Raw genomic sequence first — 17295 nt, forward strand, 5'->3', positions numbered from 1 at the left:
GACAAATTCCTTGTATGTTTGACATATTTTGGCTAATAAATGTTTCCTGATTCCTGATTCCTGATAGCAGGGGAGGCTTTAGGGCGGGGCTTAATGGGATTGACAGGTCTGTACTATGGCATTGTCTGTCTGTTTGTCTTTCAACTTTAAGTTATAAGCTTGTCATTGTGTTTTTGTTAGTGAAACATTATTGTGACATTTTGGTTATTCCTCCATTAATTGTCCTTTGCTCCACCCTCAAAAGTCACTTCTGTCTTTTAAAAAAACAAGTGGCAACAAAGGAAGACCAATATTATAATTTTAGACTGTTATAGTTGTGGCAAAGCCCAAATTGTCAACAGAAGAGTTTATCCATTAGCTGCGATGAAATCTATTGATCAGGTAATGAGTGCGTATGCGAGCAATGACACCCCGAATGTCACCTTCAGGACTTAAATGTTGTATGCAGGCTAAATACGTTCTATAGTTTTTTTGTTAAAATGTTTTTATGACCCTGTTATAGTTGCAACAGTCTTAACTAAAACAATGGAACTTGTTGATTCTAATAATTTACAACTGACCCTGTATCCTTTATTTATTTATTTGAATGCTTTTTAATTATTATGAAGTTTTAAATAACATTGCCCCTCCTTACATCAGATATGGTTGTGCAGTAATTTTATAAACTTTATTTAAAAGCTGCAATCAGCAATTTGACTGATGTGTATTAAGTTAAATTAATCTAATCTAAATTAAATTAATCTGTTAAGATTTTAATGTTTTACTGTGTATTTCCCTATTAACACAATATAATTATTATTGTTTATATTGCTTATTTGTGTAAATAATAATTGAAGGAATACATCTAGTTGAAGTCCCCTGTGATTTAAACCGCTGATACACTCTGGTGATGACGTATGGATCTGGTTTGATTGACGTAAATAGCAGCCAATCGCATCCACAATATCGAGTAAAAGCTGTGGAGGAGGCGGGTCTTGTTGGTGACTGCACAAGCCAATGACCGACGGCGTTGTATCTTCATCGGCCAATCACGAGCGTGGTGCCGACCGGCCGCGTCTGCTCCGGGGTGGCGGCGTGGGTCCATTCCTTCGGAGGGGGGCAGCCGGTTGGTGTTGGGATTCAAAGTAAGTCCTGTTCAGTGTGTATTATTACCCCGTTATTGTTTAAAAAAGTACGTTTCCGCTTTGGTATGTCGTATCTGCTATAGCTTGAGATGCTAATGCTAACCGCTGAATAACTGTGCTTCCGTTAGCTTGTGTTGATACGCGCGGCTGTTTAGTTGTTTATAAATTGTTCTTTATTTCTATACTCGTTAAAAAAAAAGATGTCTGAATTCAAACGCGTCGTTAACTGATGTTGATGTGAAACACGTGGAAGCATCTTAACAACTAACTGCTGTTGACATTATTTAATATCCAATAATTAGCCACCCTGGTTTTATTTTTTTCTTACTTTAATTGACTTGATTAAAGGTAACTAACCCTTGATCATTTCTTGAAATGTAGTTTATTTTAATTGCATTGTCCTACATCACAAATCAGGAATTTGCCTGAGAAGGACAAGTTTAGATTTGGAATGAAAAAGGAAGAGCCGTTATTACAATGACTGAGAAAGTAATTGTTTTAAAATATGTATTCAGGAATCAGGAATCAGGATTGCTTGAAGTATTACTTGGGGAAGATGGGCTTCAATTAAGAAAACAATGTTATCAAAAGTATTATTAATCACAAATATTATTCAGCACAATCCTCTATTCACATGTCAAGGTGAACTATTGAATTGTAATATATATATATATATATATATATATATATATATATATATATATATATATATATTTAGGTGGCTGTAGATGGAGTGAGGACTCCAGTCTCTTCGCTATATGGAGGATGTTCAGTTTGAATCGTGACCTATCGACCTCGTCAAAATGATCCCTCTGCTCGCACGTCTTGACCTCGGCGTCTCACCGTCTCGCCGTCTCGTTGCAGATGCAGTTCATGCTTCTGTTCAGTCGGCAGGGGAAGCTGCGGCTTCAGAAGTGGTACGTGCCGCTGTCCGACAAGGAGAAGAAGAAGATCACCAGGGAGTTGGTGCAGACGGTCCTCGCTCGAAAGCCCAAAATGTGCAGCTTTCTGGAGTGGAGAGACCTGAAGGTTGTGTACAAGAGGTGGGTGGATGGGCCTTTGCGTTTGTTCCCAGCCCTCTGTTGCTTACAACAGCATTGACATAAAATATTAAATTGTTTGTAAGATAAATTAAGAAACTTGTGAACGTATGTTGAAAAATCATAAGGTCAACTGTAAAAAACTATTTCCTGTTTTCATCAGCTTGAATACGCAGCACTGCGTCATTAAATACCGTAGATTTAATAAAACTACTTTGAAAGACACAAACTTGATTAGATTAATTTGATCAATTCATTCCGATTGTTTTTAGGGTGACGAGGTCATAAAAGACGAGATATTTCAAGCTTCACTTGAAAATGGAAGCTGTGTTTTCTTCATTAAAACCTAAATGTAGCTCAGAGTGTTAATAAAATAATATCTCTGCTGGCGGAGACGTCAAAGAAAGAGCTGAAATCTCCGTGAGAACACGATTCAATATTGACTGAGAGGTTGTGAGACATGAAGAGAAATATATATATATATATATATATATATATATATATATATATATATATATATATATATAATGAGGAAGAGATGATATTCCCCGCAAACAACGTGGAAGTAGTTATGATCACCGTCAGGGCTGAAACTGTATATATTGTTATTTTCATTGAGTATTCTCTCCCTGATGATTATTGATGATACATTTTGTCTGTGAAATGACGGAAAATAGTGAAACATTTATTTAATTTCTTCTTACAGTTTAAGGCAACGTTCTTAAAAATCTTGTTTCATTTAGAGTTCGGAGCCCAGAAAGTTTTTTTTATCAAATATGAAAAAAGAAAGCAGTCAAATCTTAATATTCTAAACTGTTTTTTGGGGGGCTTGAAAAATAATGAATGGGCTACATTTAAATCTGAGTTTAGGCTCTGGGGTTGTTGACAACTTGCCCCGTGTGACCTCGGACTCCCGCTTTCGTTTCCTTCAAATACCCTCTTGTGATATTTGTTCATATCTGAAACCCCGTCGATGTCTTGGTCCTTTGCGATGTTTCTCCTGTGGATGAACAGTCCGCCAGTTGGTTTGTGTTGGGTTGGTATTCACCGTGTCGTATTTGGTGTACGAGTGTGCCGTCCTGGTCCGTTGTGGCCTCCTTCCACCGCGGCAGGTAGCGAGGGATCAACTGGCCGGCTGCTCTGCGAGCCAATCGAGTTCCTCTGGGATTATCGGGGATAAGGAGCCCGCGGCGGAGCGAGGCTCAACTCAGCTCGTCTGGCTCTGTGAATATACAACAGCAGAGGAGCCGACTCGGCTTATCTCCGCTGACTCCGCTGTTCTCCAGGAGATCACGTGACTCGGATCACATGCTCCGCTGACCACAACATGCCGTTTGTGACTTTTTCTTCATGGAGAACTGGAATTGCACAGGACCCCAAAAGGCCCCGAGCTGCCTGGAGGAGGCGTAAGCTGAACTAGCCCAGTCAGGACCTACCCAGCATGCCCCTGGCTGTCTGATGCCCGGCCGCAGGCAAATAAGATGCCATGCTGGTGGCCAGCAGCGTCTGGGAGGCGCTGGGTCGCCCTCCTCCGATGGGCGCGTCCAGTCGTCTTCCCCAAGGTAATGAACAACAACAAGTTGTCTGTCCCTGTGTCCAGATACGCCAGCCTGTACTTCTGCTGCGCCATCGAGCACCAGGACAACGAGCTCATCACGCTGGAGATCATCCACCGCTACGTGGAGCTGCTGGACAAATACTTCGGCAGCGTGCGTGTTCCCGCGCCGCCATCCTCTCCCGTTGAGCCTGCACTTTAGAAAGTAATCGTAGTTGCTGTTGTTTCAGGTCTGCGAGCTGGACATCATTTTCAACTTTGAAAAGGCATACTTCATCCTGGATGAGTTCCTGCTGGGCGGAGAACCTCAGGAGACGTCCAAGAAGACGGTGCTAAAGGCCATCGAGCAGGCGGACCTGCTGCAGGAGGTGAGAAGTATTGATATTGATCTTGATTGATCACCTTCTAAATCAATAATCCGCCCTCGCTCTGCCCCGTTACCGGCAGCTTTACAGACCGGAGAGATCAAGGGATGTAAAGTGAAATGAAGTGTGCAACATTCAGGCTCTCCTGAAGTCCTTTCAGAGGGTTTAACAATGGTAACCGATGGCAACCGCATGTACAGTTCAATACTTTTTAATCCAGAGGTCTTCAACAGGGGGTCCGCGAAGGTACTACAGGGGGGTCGCGAAAATTTTGGTTGATAAGACAATTTTTTTTAAACAATTTTTTTCCCCACAAATGTAAATGTCTTCAGAATCAGAATTTTATTTATGGTCTTTAAATACACATTAACATGAATCCAACGTATTGAAGCAAACAGATGAATTGATGGAGAAGACGTCATCTGTCAACACACACTCAGCTTCCCTCAGCAGCTCTCAAGATGGACACCGGTTCACTCACAGCTCCTTTCATGCGGATACGACCGCGCAGGCGCCGGCCAATCAGATCGCGTTCATGCTCACGTCCAAAGAGCGTGCAGCTCGAAAATAAAAGATGGCGGACCAAACTCCGTAGAACAGGGGGTCCCTGCTCCACCTCGCCATCAGTTTGGGGGACCTTGGCTTGCAAAACGTTGAAGACCTCTGTTTTAATCCATTCATCAATTCTTCCGCCTGAGCCAGAAACCGCTTTGCAACTTTTTTTTTGGCCATTTCCAGTCGGTTTATTTTTTCATTCTCAGACAACATAACATTGGACGTGAGGAAAAGATGATTGCGTTAGCATAGCATAATGCGTTAGCATAGCATAATGCGTTAGCATTGCAGAGCCCCGATTCATTCAGGAAGCAAGCACTTTCCAGTTGGCTTGTCGCTGCGCGGACCGACCCGGTTATATTTTGACTGTTTGACTGTTGAGTATTTTACAATAAAATCTGCGTATGTTAGAAACGCAAAGTTTGGCTTTGCCTTTGGCGTGAACTCTGCATTAAACATTTCCTGTGACAATAAGAGCCACCTGGTGTTTCTGCAGATAAATGCTTTTATTGTGAAAAGGTGTCAGCAGGACACGTTGGCTTTGAATTGTCAGTCTTCTTACAGAGAAATTAAAGTACATGAATTCAGTTTCCCTTCAAAAGTGACTTCTGCTTCATTTCTTGTGATTTTTGTTTCCATCGGCCGTTTGGTTTCCTGTTTTGATTGCAGCTGACATTTCTTTTCTCTCTGCCTCTGTCTTCTCTTGCTGTTGTGATTTGCAGAATGTAGACTTTCAGATGCGCCTGTTTGCAGGTACAGTTTGTGAAAGCCCTAATAACCCTCGCTGTAGCGTCGAGCATTAGTCGTAGACCCAACAGGAACTGCACATCAGCAACAGCAATACCTCCAGTGTCAGCGATGTGGAAGCTGCTGGTGTGGGTTCTATTCTTCCTGCCTAAAACCCTGATGTCTCTAACTCTCACCTAATCAATAACTCTTCAACCCGTTCTCGCTCCCAACTCGTCAAACATGGCTAACCTGGTCAGCGACCCCGACCTCCGAGTCTCGTCTCCTGGCCCAGAAATGGCCGTGGTACTTAAAGACAAGAAGGTGAAGCAATAATAATGAGCTCTTCTTCATGCTCGTCATCGGTGCCGCAAGGTCAGAAACACCTTTTTCACCCCTCCGTCTCTTCCTGGACCAAACCAGCTGGCAACATAAATGTCTGGTTCAAGATTAGGAAACAGCCAGACGCTGAGCTGACTTCAAAGCAACGGGTGACGTGTCTACTTCCATTTCGCACAAGCGGCTGTGCTGTAAAAGTTGATTCCTGCTTTGGAGGGTTTTTTTGGGGTTCGACTCGTTTGTGGAGCCTCGTGTGGCCCATCGGGGAACTGCGGTTTTCTGGCACCGAAGGTTTTTCCGTTTGCTCCCGACCATAAATGTCCACATGTGACGAGTTGTGGGTGAGAACGTGTCGTCCTCTGCAGCATATCTACAGTGTGAATGTTAATAGAAGTGCAAAGTTAACATCCAGTAGTTGACAGACTAATGTCTTGGCGTTGGAAAACAACCACGTCGTTCTACCTTTGACTGGTATTTATATGATTATGTTCTCGCGGTTCCACACATTCCTCCCAGTGCTCTCAGACGCACTCGACGGCTGAAGGGGAGGAGAGGTCGGGTAGCGGCCCCCGAAAACAAAGCCCCGTTGTCTGCATTCCTGAGACCACACCAGCACTTTATGACAGTAACAAAACGCACACTGCCGTCAGGGTCCATGTGTGCGTATTCAGAGGTCTGTACCGTGTTCTGGGAGAATTAACGAGACATCTGTTATATGTTCAGAGCAGCTATTTGAGCCATTGTTTGACGATAAAAGAAACCCACTGATCTGAAGCCCTCACGTTGTTTGCTGGAATTTGTGCTGGAATTTATTTTTATTACATTACGTGTCACTTCGCTGACGTTTTTATCCAAAGCGACTTACAATAAGTGCATTTCAATCGTAAGGATACAAACTCAAGAAAGAAAGAAAAGAAACAAGAAATTGCAATTTCCTTAAATAAGCTGATTTACAACTTGCTCCAGATTAGAGCCATTAGAAGAACAACTAAGTGCTACAATTTGTTAGTGTTTTACTCAGCGTTTAGTCAACGAGCCCAAAACGTTGCTGTTAATGAGTTCTGAGAAGCAAAATTAGGTCACTGCTGACAAACTGTTATCCTCTGAGCGGTGGAGAAAGACTGTTTACGCCAAAAACTAAACGCACTCTGAATATTGTCATTTGTGAGGAGACTCACTGAGGCACAATGTGGAAATATGAAAATGTGCTGCACTACAAACCGGAATGTATTTCAAATTGTATCCTACTTTTTTTTTATTTTGCGTATATCTAGAGGTGCATTTAGATCAGCTAAGTTTGGCCAAAGGTGTCCACAGGTGAAGTCCCGCCCCTTCTTGTTGGTCACCACACCACCTTTTTTCTGTCGCACAACGCAAGTTTGTTGATTTAAAGAACGATTTTGCAATCAGCCAAGTGCTCAACCCAGTTGCATTTTGCCGTAAAACTGTTAAAGTATAAAACTAGATTAGAAAGGCAACACATAGATGAACAAGGTCCCACTCCTTTTTATTCTCGCCTGATAAAAACAAATCAGATTAAATAACTACATTAAGACCAGACGGCGTGTGTTAAAGCTGCATTCTCTGTAGTGACCAGCAGGGGGCGACTCCTCTGCTCCCATAGACGTCTATGAGAAAATGACTCTACTTCTCTGTAGTGACCAGCAGGGGGCGACTCCTCTGGTCCCATAGACGTCTATGAGAAAATGACTCTACTTCTCTGTAGTGACCAGCAGGGGGCGACTCCTCTGGTCCCATAGACGTCTATGAGGAAATGACTCTACTTCTCTGTAGTGACCAGCAGGGGGCGACTCCTCTGCTCCCATAGACATCTATGAGAAAATGATTCCACTTCTCTCTTGATTTATTCCCTCAGTAAACATTGTAAACATGAGTTTATGGTCTCAATCGCTAGTGTCAAGTCTTCTTCATTACAGCATGGTGAGGAAATTTAGGCATTTAGGAAATAATGGTCCATTTAGAGTCAGAACGAGAAACAACTGAATATTTTATCTCAACTATTCATATCGGCAGAATTAGCACTTTATTAGTTTATATTTGGCTGTTATGAAATGTAGTGCAAGTTTACCCCCCCCCCCCTCCCCGCCCTCCTGTTTGTAAAGGTCTTCTGGGTTCCAACAGGCATGGATGTTTAGAAGTAACACATCTGGTCACATCCTGTTCCTCTAATAGGCGCTAAAATCCTGCACCTAAAACTGATCAGAATCTGTCATTTTCATAGATGCGAATTTAAATTGTGAATATTATTCCGTTATTATAAGTGAAAAAGATATTCTGCCTGTTTGAAGACAAACCCAAAGAGTTTTACTAACTTTGTTGTACTAATAATACTCATTCTGCAGGTTTTTCTACGTCAGGTTTTTTAACCCCGAAATAACCATTTTAATCAATAATCTTCTAATACGAAGAGTTTTCTTCTATTCTCAACAAAGCCTGTGAAAACACTCCTAAATCCTCGTCATATTTCTGAATCCATCACTGCTCTTTACCTGTCTGAGGGGTGAGCACACCAGACTCCATTCACACAAACACTGACCGCCTCCATCGGTTAGTTATTGTTTGACTTCGGTCAATCTGAACTAACTTTAAAACAACACTGAACCGTTTAGTTTCATCAGTTTATTGTCGGCTTCTCTCCTTTTCCCAGGTCTTGTTGAGAAAAATTAAATCAACTAAAACCAAAATAAAAGAGGTGCAGCATTTGGAGGAGCAGCGTCTGGTTTCAGTAATTAATAAATAGGTGGAAAACACACCACGGGGGAGACACGCCATCCTATTATAATAAGCCTTTAATGAAACACTCCTCAGGAGCTGCCAGCAGGCAGAGCCTTTTTGGGGGTTTGCAGCTCGCCGTCTTTTATTGTGGCGGTGCGACGTTGACGTGTGTGAAGGTTCCTAAGAGCCTCTTTGTTCTGTTTGTTTGTGTCCTCATACACGTCTTTGCCTCACAGGTGTGATGGTCCCAAATATGGTCTCTGAGTCCTCTGGTCTTTTCCAGAATTAGGATGCCGAGGTGAATACTGTGTATGTGTGTGTGTGTGTGTGTGTGTGTGTGGATTCAAGCCGTCCCACTAGGTCCAGCAGGTTAAGACCTGGTCGAAGGTCTAGTTAGTCCCCCCTCAGCCAGTTTGTATGGAAAACAGTGTTTCAGTGTCGTTTGTCTCTGTTCTCTATGTTTATGTCCCACCTCGTCGACGCTGTCCTCTCACATGGTTTTCTAGTGCTGCACATCTGAGGAAACTATTTAACTAGTGTTTCCATATCTGTTAGTAACACGTTCTCACCCTCCCACTCATAATGAAATGTATTTGCTTTTGAGGGGAGTTTTTCATTTCCTTTTAAAGGGCCAGAGTCTGGGATTTAAGAGAAGAATTTAACAGGTTGCAGAAATAGAATTAGCTCTGAAACAACTGAACAATTAAAGTGATTAAAACCACCGTTTAAGTAAGACAGACTTCAGCATGCATGCAAGTGGTGTCTATCTATCTATGCTAAGCTAACCAACCATATTTGCTAGACAGGCATGAGAATGGTATCGCGCCGCTAGGTCAAGTTAATTCCTCCACACTGTCCGTTTAAGTAAGACAGACTTCAGCATGCATGCCAGTGGTGTCTATCTATCTATGCTAAGCTAACCAACCATATTTGCTAGACAGGCATGAGAATGGTATCGCGCTGCGGATCTAAAACGTGACACCGGCCTGCTGCGTGTCCCGTGGATGAGGCGCATGTGTGCGTCCGCTGTGACTCCCATGTTTTGCTCACCTGTGTGCGTTTCTCTCCCCATGCAGCCCCGTCATGAGTACTTTAACGTGCCTGTGTACTGATTGGCTGCCGCCGCCGCCGCTACCGTCTCTGCATGCTGAGCTCCACAGGCACCTTTTCCATCCGAGCACTCGCCGCTGTGATCGGTTCACGAGTAAATGTGTGACTACAATTGTCGCAGCAGTAAATTGACAATCGACAGTCATTGCTAAACATTAAGACTGGCCCAGGTAGACCAACGTCTGTCACTGAGGGTTTAAAATCCATTGAACCAGAAATTGTTGTTTAGTATGTTAATTTGATGACATGTAATAATACATATTGTGGCGACATTGTCACATGCAGGTCATTCGTACATTGGCTTTGTCGTAAAATGATTCCGGAACCATCAATCGATGGGAATAAAGTTCTGAATTTCAGGGTGCGCCAATCCGAGACCAAGTGGGACGGTTCACCTTTTCACTATTAGTAAAACAAAACATCACAGCGGTCTGATGACGTTATTCTGCAGGATAAGCGTAACAAGGCCAATTGTTTTTAGGCTGATTGGCAGCTGAAAAGCGGGCCTTTAAAATATGGTTTCAAATTCATTTTTAAATCAAGGTTTACTCACTAGATCTCATATCAAATGTTCCACCACTTGGCCTTCATTGGCGAAGAAAGGTATAACGTTAGCTGAAAACTGTTTGAGGTTTTAAGATGATTTTTTTTCAAAGGTGAAGAATACAATTTTTTTCCTCAACAAAACTATGACAATCTGTTAAATAGCTGATATACTAATTAAAGGAACACATTTAAAACTTGAGAAATCTTATAATTTTAGTTACTTAGATGTTGTGCGTCATTGTATCACCTGTTTGAAGCCACATTGGTAAGCAACATTCTTTAGTAACTGTTTTAAATTTACATTTTAATAAGGAAAAGGATTTTAGTCATCAGAGAAACAAGTTGAGCTAACGCTAGCATCAGACGTCTGGATCTCAAGTTAACTGAGAAACAAGCTGAGCTAACGTTAGCATCTGACGTCTGGACCTCAAGTTAACTGAGAAACAAGTTGAGCTAACGTTAGCATCTGACGTCTGGACCTCAAGTTAACTGAGAAACAAGTTGAGCTAACGTTAGCATCTGACGTCTGGACCTCAAGTTAACTGAGAAACAAGTTGAGCTAACGTTAGCATCAGACGTCTGGACCTCAAGTTAACTGAGGAAAGAGCTGCGCTAACGTTAGCATCAGATGTCTGGAAGTGGCCTGAGAATCAAGCTGAGCTAACGTTAGCATCAGCTCTGTTTTACATTTCATATTTCTGGTGGTTCCCTCATTGCTCTTGTTTCAGTATGTGGTTCTGTAATAGTTCTGTTTGAAGTATTTGGATTGTAGGTTTGGTCCTTGAAGTGAGTTGTTTTTTAATCTGATTAAACTCTCGTTAAGATTAATAGACCACATAGTTTTTGTATTATGTAATTATTATTGAAATCTTTTAGATAATGAATAGTCCCGGATTACTTTCCATTTATAAAATAGCACAATGTTAAGGTAATTTGTATTAGCATTATCATTAGGATTAATCTCACTAACTATGCAGTGATTACGCGAGGGCTCTTCTGGTTTAAATGCTAATAGACATTTTACCACACATGAAATCAATAGCCTGAAAAGTTCTTTATTTTGCATTTATGAACAGTGTCAAAGCTCTTTAAATGTTCTGTAATACCTGTTGATATTGATCTGTGCCCTCAGAAAACCAGACAGTCATGGTCAATTTAAGATATTTGTATGGATAGATTCTTAATAAATGTTCTGATTCTTTATCAATTAAGCCCACTGGTGTCTCTTTAATACAGCTGCTGATTGGTGGGGGGCTTCTTCTCCAAACAAACCTGATGTGTAACTCAGAGAGTGAGGCGAAAATAATCTGGGAATAAACATTATTTGCTCTGACAACATTATTTGCAAACATTATTTGCTCTGAAAACAAACGAAAAGGTTTTTTTTCTTTTCTCTTCTTCTAACAGAAGCGTTTGTTTTTTTGTTATCTGACGCAACTCCTCTCTTTACTTTGTGCTGAACGTCGTTTCAGGACAAAACCAAAGTAAGTTATTCTCTTTCTTGCCTGCCAGCATAGATTATGTCTTGATAACGTTAACGATGGCTGCATTCCATTTAGCTGACCTGGTTCCATGGTTGTGTTATTCTGCATGCTCGCGCTCTCTGACTCAATGACGGATGTAAGCATCATTGTTTTTAACATTTACCTCTGTTTTTGATAGAGATGCTTTCGTGACCGTGAACACATTTTCCATCCATTGTTTTAATTTGTTGTTTGTGCCTACATAAATATATACACGATCTTGATTAACTCAGCTTAAACAACTAATCGAACCATCAAAAGTAATTCATGATGAATTTTGGTGGTGAACTTTGTATTGGGTCCTTATAAAGCAGTGATTCTCAACTCGCGGACCCGTTTTTAATGTGTCGCGGGCCTTTGCCTGGGAAAATAAAAATTAGAATTAACAGCTCGCTGTTTTGTTTTTTCACTAAACTTGTTTTTGTGTTGGCATACGTATTCTATCTCAGGTTCAAACTGCACTATATTTTCATTAAATAAATTTGAGAAGTTGAGAATGTTCCTCGATTTGGGTCGTGGCTTGTCATTATGGGGTGATGGTGGGTCCCGGAGCCAGACCAGTTGAGAATCACTGTTATAAAGAGTAACGCCTCTCATCTATATGCTCATTATATCCATTTCTTTATTAAAGCTGCATTCTCTGTGGTGACCAGCAGGGGGCGACTCCTCTGGTCCCATAGAAGTCTACGAGAAAATGACTCTACTTCTCTCTTGATTTACTATATACTCAGTAAACATTGTAAACGTGAGTTTATGGTCTCAATCTCTAATTTCTAAGTATTCTTCAATACAGCATGATGTTCATTTAGTGACTGATGGTCCATTTAGAGTCAAACAGGCCATAAAGCAGGGGACGCTTTAGGGCGGGGCTTAATGTGAGGTTTCAACACCAGTGTTATCCTGTGTGGGTGTTGTCCGTGATTTCATTTTAAAACCTTATCCATTTCATAATGTGTTTTCATATTATGAAAGTCAATTGTAGCGTTTTGGTTAAAAAAATGTCTAATTCAGCGTCGGGTTATATTTAGCTCCGCCCTCTCAAAAAAAACAAAATCACCAAAGTTAGTGCTTCAATACATCTTCAAACCAAAGAGTGAACTCACAATGACTTCTTATTTACAGTCTACAGTTTTATATTTATGTAGACTGTGTTCATACAAAATTCACAACTTTATACAACTATCTACAGCAGCGATTCCCAAAGTGTGGGCCGCGGTCCCCTGGTGGGTCGCGAAGGTACTGCAGGTGGGCCGCGAGAGGTCATTTACAATAAATAAATAATGTTTTTCAATTTTCAATTTTTAAAAGTTTGAAATGAATATAAAATTATTTATGATGCGGCACAATAGTTATGTGAAACATTAGTTGATGAAGCACAAACAATTTAAACGGACAGATTAAACGGCTGCTCTTGTCCGCCTGTCGTTGTTCAAAGAAGGAACCATTTTTCAAACAAAATCCTGAATAATAATTCAGTGTGAACAATAGAAGATTCAGCAGTATTTTCCCTCACCTGGAGCCCAATGTGCTTGTGGTTGGATGTCTTAAATAATGTGATATAAGATCACGTAATATTTTAGTGATGCTGACTTCCTGTTTGTAACTGGTCTCTGTTGTTGTTGTTGTTGACTCTGCTGTGATCCGTGAGCTGTTCTTCTTCTCTCCCTCCTCAGGACGCCGAGTGTCCTCGCAGCATCTTGGAAGAAATCGGCCTCACGTAAACACCGTCCTCGCCTTCGCCCGCCTGCCTCTCACCTCCTTCAGCCGCTGTGTCTCACACACACACACACACACACACACAGACACACACACACACACACACACATAGCGCTGCCTTTGTTTTTGTAATTTCCTTCGCAGACCCTTAGTGTAGCTGTTTGTTTCCTCCTGAGGTGTTGATTGTTCCCGTGTGGACGGAGTGAACTGCTGCATGTGACCAAAGCCGGATTCTGTTTTTATTTATTGACTGATAGAATATTTATATATATATATATATTATAAAGTGCAGTTTTACACTACGGAACCAAAGAAGTTATGTTTCACCTGCTTTATCAGTGTTGTACGTCCTGAGGGTTTTCTCCGTCCAAAGCCCGTTGAGATCTTTTTTATGGAGGAAACTATAAATCACGGTTTCCCTTTATTAAAACAGCCAGTGTTGATGCTTTGTAACAAACCTGATTACCAAACAGACATCTGACCAGAGTGACGATTTAAAGCCGAGGCGAAGAAGAACATCACACCCCACTCTGTGACTGGCAGATATTTGCTATAAAACACAGAAAGGCTTTGGTTCTAACGGCCATTTGTGACGTATTGTACAGCGTGTAAACTACCTGTTCACACTGTTACTTTGAACCGGCATCTAATGGCAATAGTGTCCTAAACCACAGTGTTAACATTTATATTTTAAGTTTCCTGCCACCTGGTTGTAAAAAAACAAATAGATATTCAGACACATGTTAGACGCCTTTTAGATAATTTTGTACAAATATTATTAAATGTTCATATTTATTAAGCCGTTATTGTCCTGATTATTTATTAATCAGAATTTTAAAACGGTTGAAATCTTCCCATTGTCACTTTAGTAGAACTTCCATGTATTAATATAAAAAAAACAATGATGATTTACTCCAGATGTACCGTCTGTTAATTAGTTTTCCACTGATCACTCACTAACAGTGAAAAGTGACATAAATGCTTCATGTGTTAAAGCTGCATTCTCTCTACGGACCACTAGGAGGCGACTCCTCTGGTCCCATAGAAGCGGATGAGAAAAGACAAACAGACGACACGTTGAATAGTAAAGGTTTAATACAAAAGTAACACTACATGAACATGTCAAGTGACCTTAAATGTTTTACATTCTGTTCACAGCTTTTAAAAAAGTATAAAAAAAAGGCAGTCACATATTATCATTTGAAATAATCAAAAAAGAACCGTTGGCTCAGGTAAAATAAAATATATACATTAATGTTTGCATGAATTCCTCCACAAGTGAAATTAAATGTTTTTTAACATGCAAATGAAAAGTTCAATTCAATTTACAGATGAAACCATTTAAACAGAAAACTCTCTGGTTCCACACTGGGCATACAAACTGGTTCTGCTGCCTGACTCGGTCTGGTGGGACCAGTCGATTGTGGTGGACTATTTTAGAATATTTTATTTATATTATATTTATGTAATACATATATGCTTTACCAATGGGGGTCACTAGAGAGAAAGCAGCTCGCGACATGAGGCTTCGGATGCTGTCGATGGACATTATGTCAGTCGGCCTCTAGCTCTCCTCCATCAGCATCTCCTCAATCTCTCGCTCCCAGTTGTCGTCCCGGTTGTCGTTGTCGGCCAACACGTCGTACTCCCGAAGCTCCTCCTGCAGCTCTCTCTCCCAGTCCGGAGTCTCGTCTGAAAAACCCCCCCACAAAAAACATGACGCGTGACTCAACAAAACAAGACTAACCCCGGATGAATGAAACCAACGCACCCTGCTGCCTCTGGTCCAGAACCAGCTGCTCCATGTCTCGGCGCACGTCGTCCTCGTTTAACTTGCTGCTCGCAAATTCGGATTCTTTGTCCTTTTGTAACACGACAGACGCTCATTTCAGTCAGATTACTCTATTTAGTGTAGTGTTTTATTCTTAGAAAGAAGCCGGCTTACCTCACTTGACTGGCAGACACCGGGGGCAGTTTTCTGTTTGGCTGCATCTGCAGAGATATCTTTTACATTAATGAAGTTTATCAATTGAAGAAATACAGCGTCGGTCATACTTGCTTAATAAAATGAACAGTGCAGACTAATCAACATTATTTTTACAACTGCTGGTGTGATGTCACAGAACGAAAGGTAACAGGCTCAGAAATGTATGAGGTTCTCCTCCACAGCATCAGTGTGCATGTAGAGGAGATGGAGCAAAGGGATGGTCTGCTGTGAACTAAAGCTTTCAGCTTTGTTCTCTACAAACACTCGTGGTCTGAACTACGTCCGCGTCACTGCTCCACCACACTGACCCCGTGCAGAAGAACCTCACTGTCAGACTAAACTGTGCAGTAGATGAAACCTTGCAGTTGAACAGCGGCTCTCTCCTCGCGTCTCCTCTCAGCAGCTTGTCGGGCTGCGAGCGCCGTGACCTGAGCGGACCGTTCAATCAAGGACACGCGGTAGAAGTAGTTCTTCCAGAAGGCTTCTTCTTTCATCCTGGAAACAGGAGGAGGAGTCGCTCACCTCTGCAGTGGCACACGACGTCGGCGTCTTTAAAAACACTCACCGCTTGGGGACCAGCTGGAAGCGCATCTGCCGGAGGAGTTCGTCCTCCTCCAGCATCACCATGGCGACCGGACGCATCCGCTCAAAGTCGAAGTGAAACTGGACGCCAGCAGGAGGATCTCGCAAAAAATGCCTTTTGTCCTGTGGACGAGCGAAGTGAGATTCGTTCTTGGGATTTGTTGTTGGGATTCATTGTTGAGGAGAAACACTCACAGCCGACAGAGCTAAGATCTGTTGTTGGATGGCTGCTTCTTCGTTATAACCAACCCACGGAGGAACAGCGAATCCTGGAGGAACAACCAAAACTAACCGGTACTTACCGGTAAAATAGTATAATATATAGAATACTTGAAAGCAAAAACCCCCAATTCAGTATTAAATATGATATATATATATATATATACTTAATGCATAAATTGAATGAACATACTTTACGGTACTTACCAGACGCTTTAGCTTTTTTCTCCTGAACAAACTTCTCTTGTTCTTTCTGGAATTCCCCCAAAATGGTCTGAGGGAGCAAAATGCCTTGACTATAAAAAGGAAAAAGAAGCGAGTGTGAGGATTAGGACGCGAGGCGCCCCAATGAGGCCTCACCTTGTGGATGATCCCATCGATGCTCCTCTCCTCCACGCTCTTCTTCAAGCTCTGAGCCGTCTCCACGACCGACTCGCTCAGTTTCTTTGAGGCGCTGCTGGCGAAGTCATACACGTATCCTGTAAACAAACAAACATCACAGAAGTCACGCGGATCCCGCTGCTTCCCTAAAGAGAGTAAACATTACTGTTTTTATTGTTACCATCTACACAAACAGAATGAAGCTTTGACAAAGAGTATCGATGAGATGATCTGGTCTAAATCTGGGTTTGTCCTGGACCTGGTCCTATGTGGTCTACGTTTGGGGAATGAAAGATCTACCTCTTTTATTCGGCTGTCATTAGTTGAATTAAGTTAAAACAAATGGAACTGGGTTTTAAAGTGTTTAGTTTGATGACCTCGTCCCAGACTGTGGTGTTTGATCTGGTCCCACGTGGACTAGAATGTGAAGGAAAACAATCTCCGGATAGGGTCGAATAACAATGTAAAAGTTGAGTTTCGCTTCATCGAACGTACCGCCGAAGCCCTTCGCCGTGTGCAGACGAGCATCTTCCTCCCGTTGTTTGTTTACCTCCCCATCCTCGTCTTCCTCAACCTCAACAGTTGTCTCGCTTTCTTGGCCTTTTTTGTTTTCTACTCCGAGCCACGTGGCCCAGCTCTTAAACATACTTTAATTAGTGTCCGCCGAACAACAAAGTGTGTTCGGCTCCTCTAATTGTCATTAATTCGCCTTCCTGCCGCTGTTTTTCCTGACAGTTTGGAAAATTAACAGGAATGACGTAATCTGGTGACGTCGGCGGCGTTCGACCACT

The 17295-nt window shown here is 41.9% G+C and overlaps 2 protein-coding genes across 7 annotated transcripts; one reads left to right on the forward strand and one right to left on the reverse strand.

The window, feature by feature from the left end:
- Nucleotides 1-1009: 1009 nt before the first annotated feature.
- On the forward strand, nt 1010-13642 carry LOC120823678 (AP-1 complex subunit sigma-2). Of its 4 annotated transcripts, XM_040183867.2 has the most exons (7): nt 1010-1124; nt 1989-2167; nt 3765-3873; nt 3950-4087; nt 5362-5392; nt 8677-8738; nt 9517-11303. In XM_040183867.2, exons 2-6 carry the CDS (start codon nt 1989-1991, stop codon nt 8727-8729), a joined length of 510 nt encoding a protein of 169 aa, XP_040039801.1. In that variant the 5' UTR covers nt 1010-1124; the 3' UTR covers nt 8730-8738; nt 9517-11303. The 4 variants fall into 4 exon arrangements, 3 of the variants coding, with proteins under 3 accessions (XP_040039801.1, XP_040039799.1, XP_040039800.1); XR_005712869.2 differs by lacking the exon at nt 5362-5392 and having other exon boundaries at nt 1024-1124; XM_040183865.2 differs by lacking the exons at nt 5362-5392; nt 8677-8738; nt 9517-11303 and adding an exon at nt 13293-13642 and having other exon boundaries at nt 1024-1124.
- A 770-nt stretch (nt 13643-14412) lies between these two features.
- LOC120823676 (synapse-associated protein 1) lies at nt 14413-17293 on the reverse strand. 3 transcript variants are annotated; one of them, XM_040183860.2, is made up of 9 exons: nt 17000-17293; nt 16484-16602; nt 16331-16397; nt 16100-16173; nt 15888-16027; nt 15681-15817; nt 15281-15327; nt 15107-15197; nt 14413-15027 (listed from the first exon to the last, which is right to left on the reverse strand). In XM_040183860.2, the coding sequence occupies exons 1-9, from the start codon at nt 17148-17150 to the stop codon at nt 14900-14902; spliced, it is 954 nt and encodes a 317-aa protein (XP_040039794.2). In that variant the 5' UTR covers nt 17151-17293; the 3' UTR covers nt 14413-14899. The 3 variants fall into 3 exon arrangements, with proteins under 3 accessions (XP_040039794.2, XP_040039793.2, XP_077964876.1); XM_040183859.2 differs by having other exon boundaries at nt 15281-15339; XM_078108750.1 differs by lacking the exons at nt 15107-15197; nt 15281-15327.
- Nucleotides 17294-17295: the final 2 nt, after the last annotated feature.

The sequence above is a fragment of the Gasterosteus aculeatus genome, chromosome 8, assembly GCF_964276395.1.
Source record: "Gasterosteus aculeatus chromosome 8, fGasAcu3.hap1.1, whole genome shotgun sequence".
NCBI classification, from domain to species: Eukaryota; Metazoa; Chordata; class Actinopteri; order Perciformes; family Gasterosteidae; genus Gasterosteus; species Gasterosteus aculeatus.

Excerpts from the sequence above, each read along its gene's own strand:
- LOC120823676 (XM_040183859.2), bottom strand. The coding sequence starts at position 17,150 with ATGTTTAAGAGCTGGGCCACGTGGCTCGGAGTAGAAAACAAAAAAGGC. Across the intron at positions 16,398-16,483 it reads TCGATGGGATCATCCACAAG|ACCATTTTGGGGGAATTCCA; the intron begins GTGAGGCCTCAT and ends TTGCTCCCTCAG. Across the intron at positions 15,028-15,106 it reads TCTGGACCAGAGGCAGCAGG|ACGAGACTCCGGACTGGGAG; the intron begins GTGCGTTGGTTT and ends GGGGTTTTTCAG.
- LOC120823678 (XM_040183867.2), top strand. The coding sequence starts at position 1,989 with ATGCAGTTCATGCTTCTGTTCAGTCGGCAGGGGAAGCTGCGGCTTCAG. Across the intron at positions 2,168-3,764 it reads CTGAAGGTTGTGTACAAGAG|ATACGCCAGCCTGTACTTCT; the intron begins GTGGGTGGATGG and ends CCCTGTGTCCAG. Across the intron at positions 3,874-3,949 it reads TGGACAAATACTTCGGCAGC|GTCTGCGAGCTGGACATCAT; the intron begins GTGCGTGTTCCC and ends CTGTTGTTTCAG.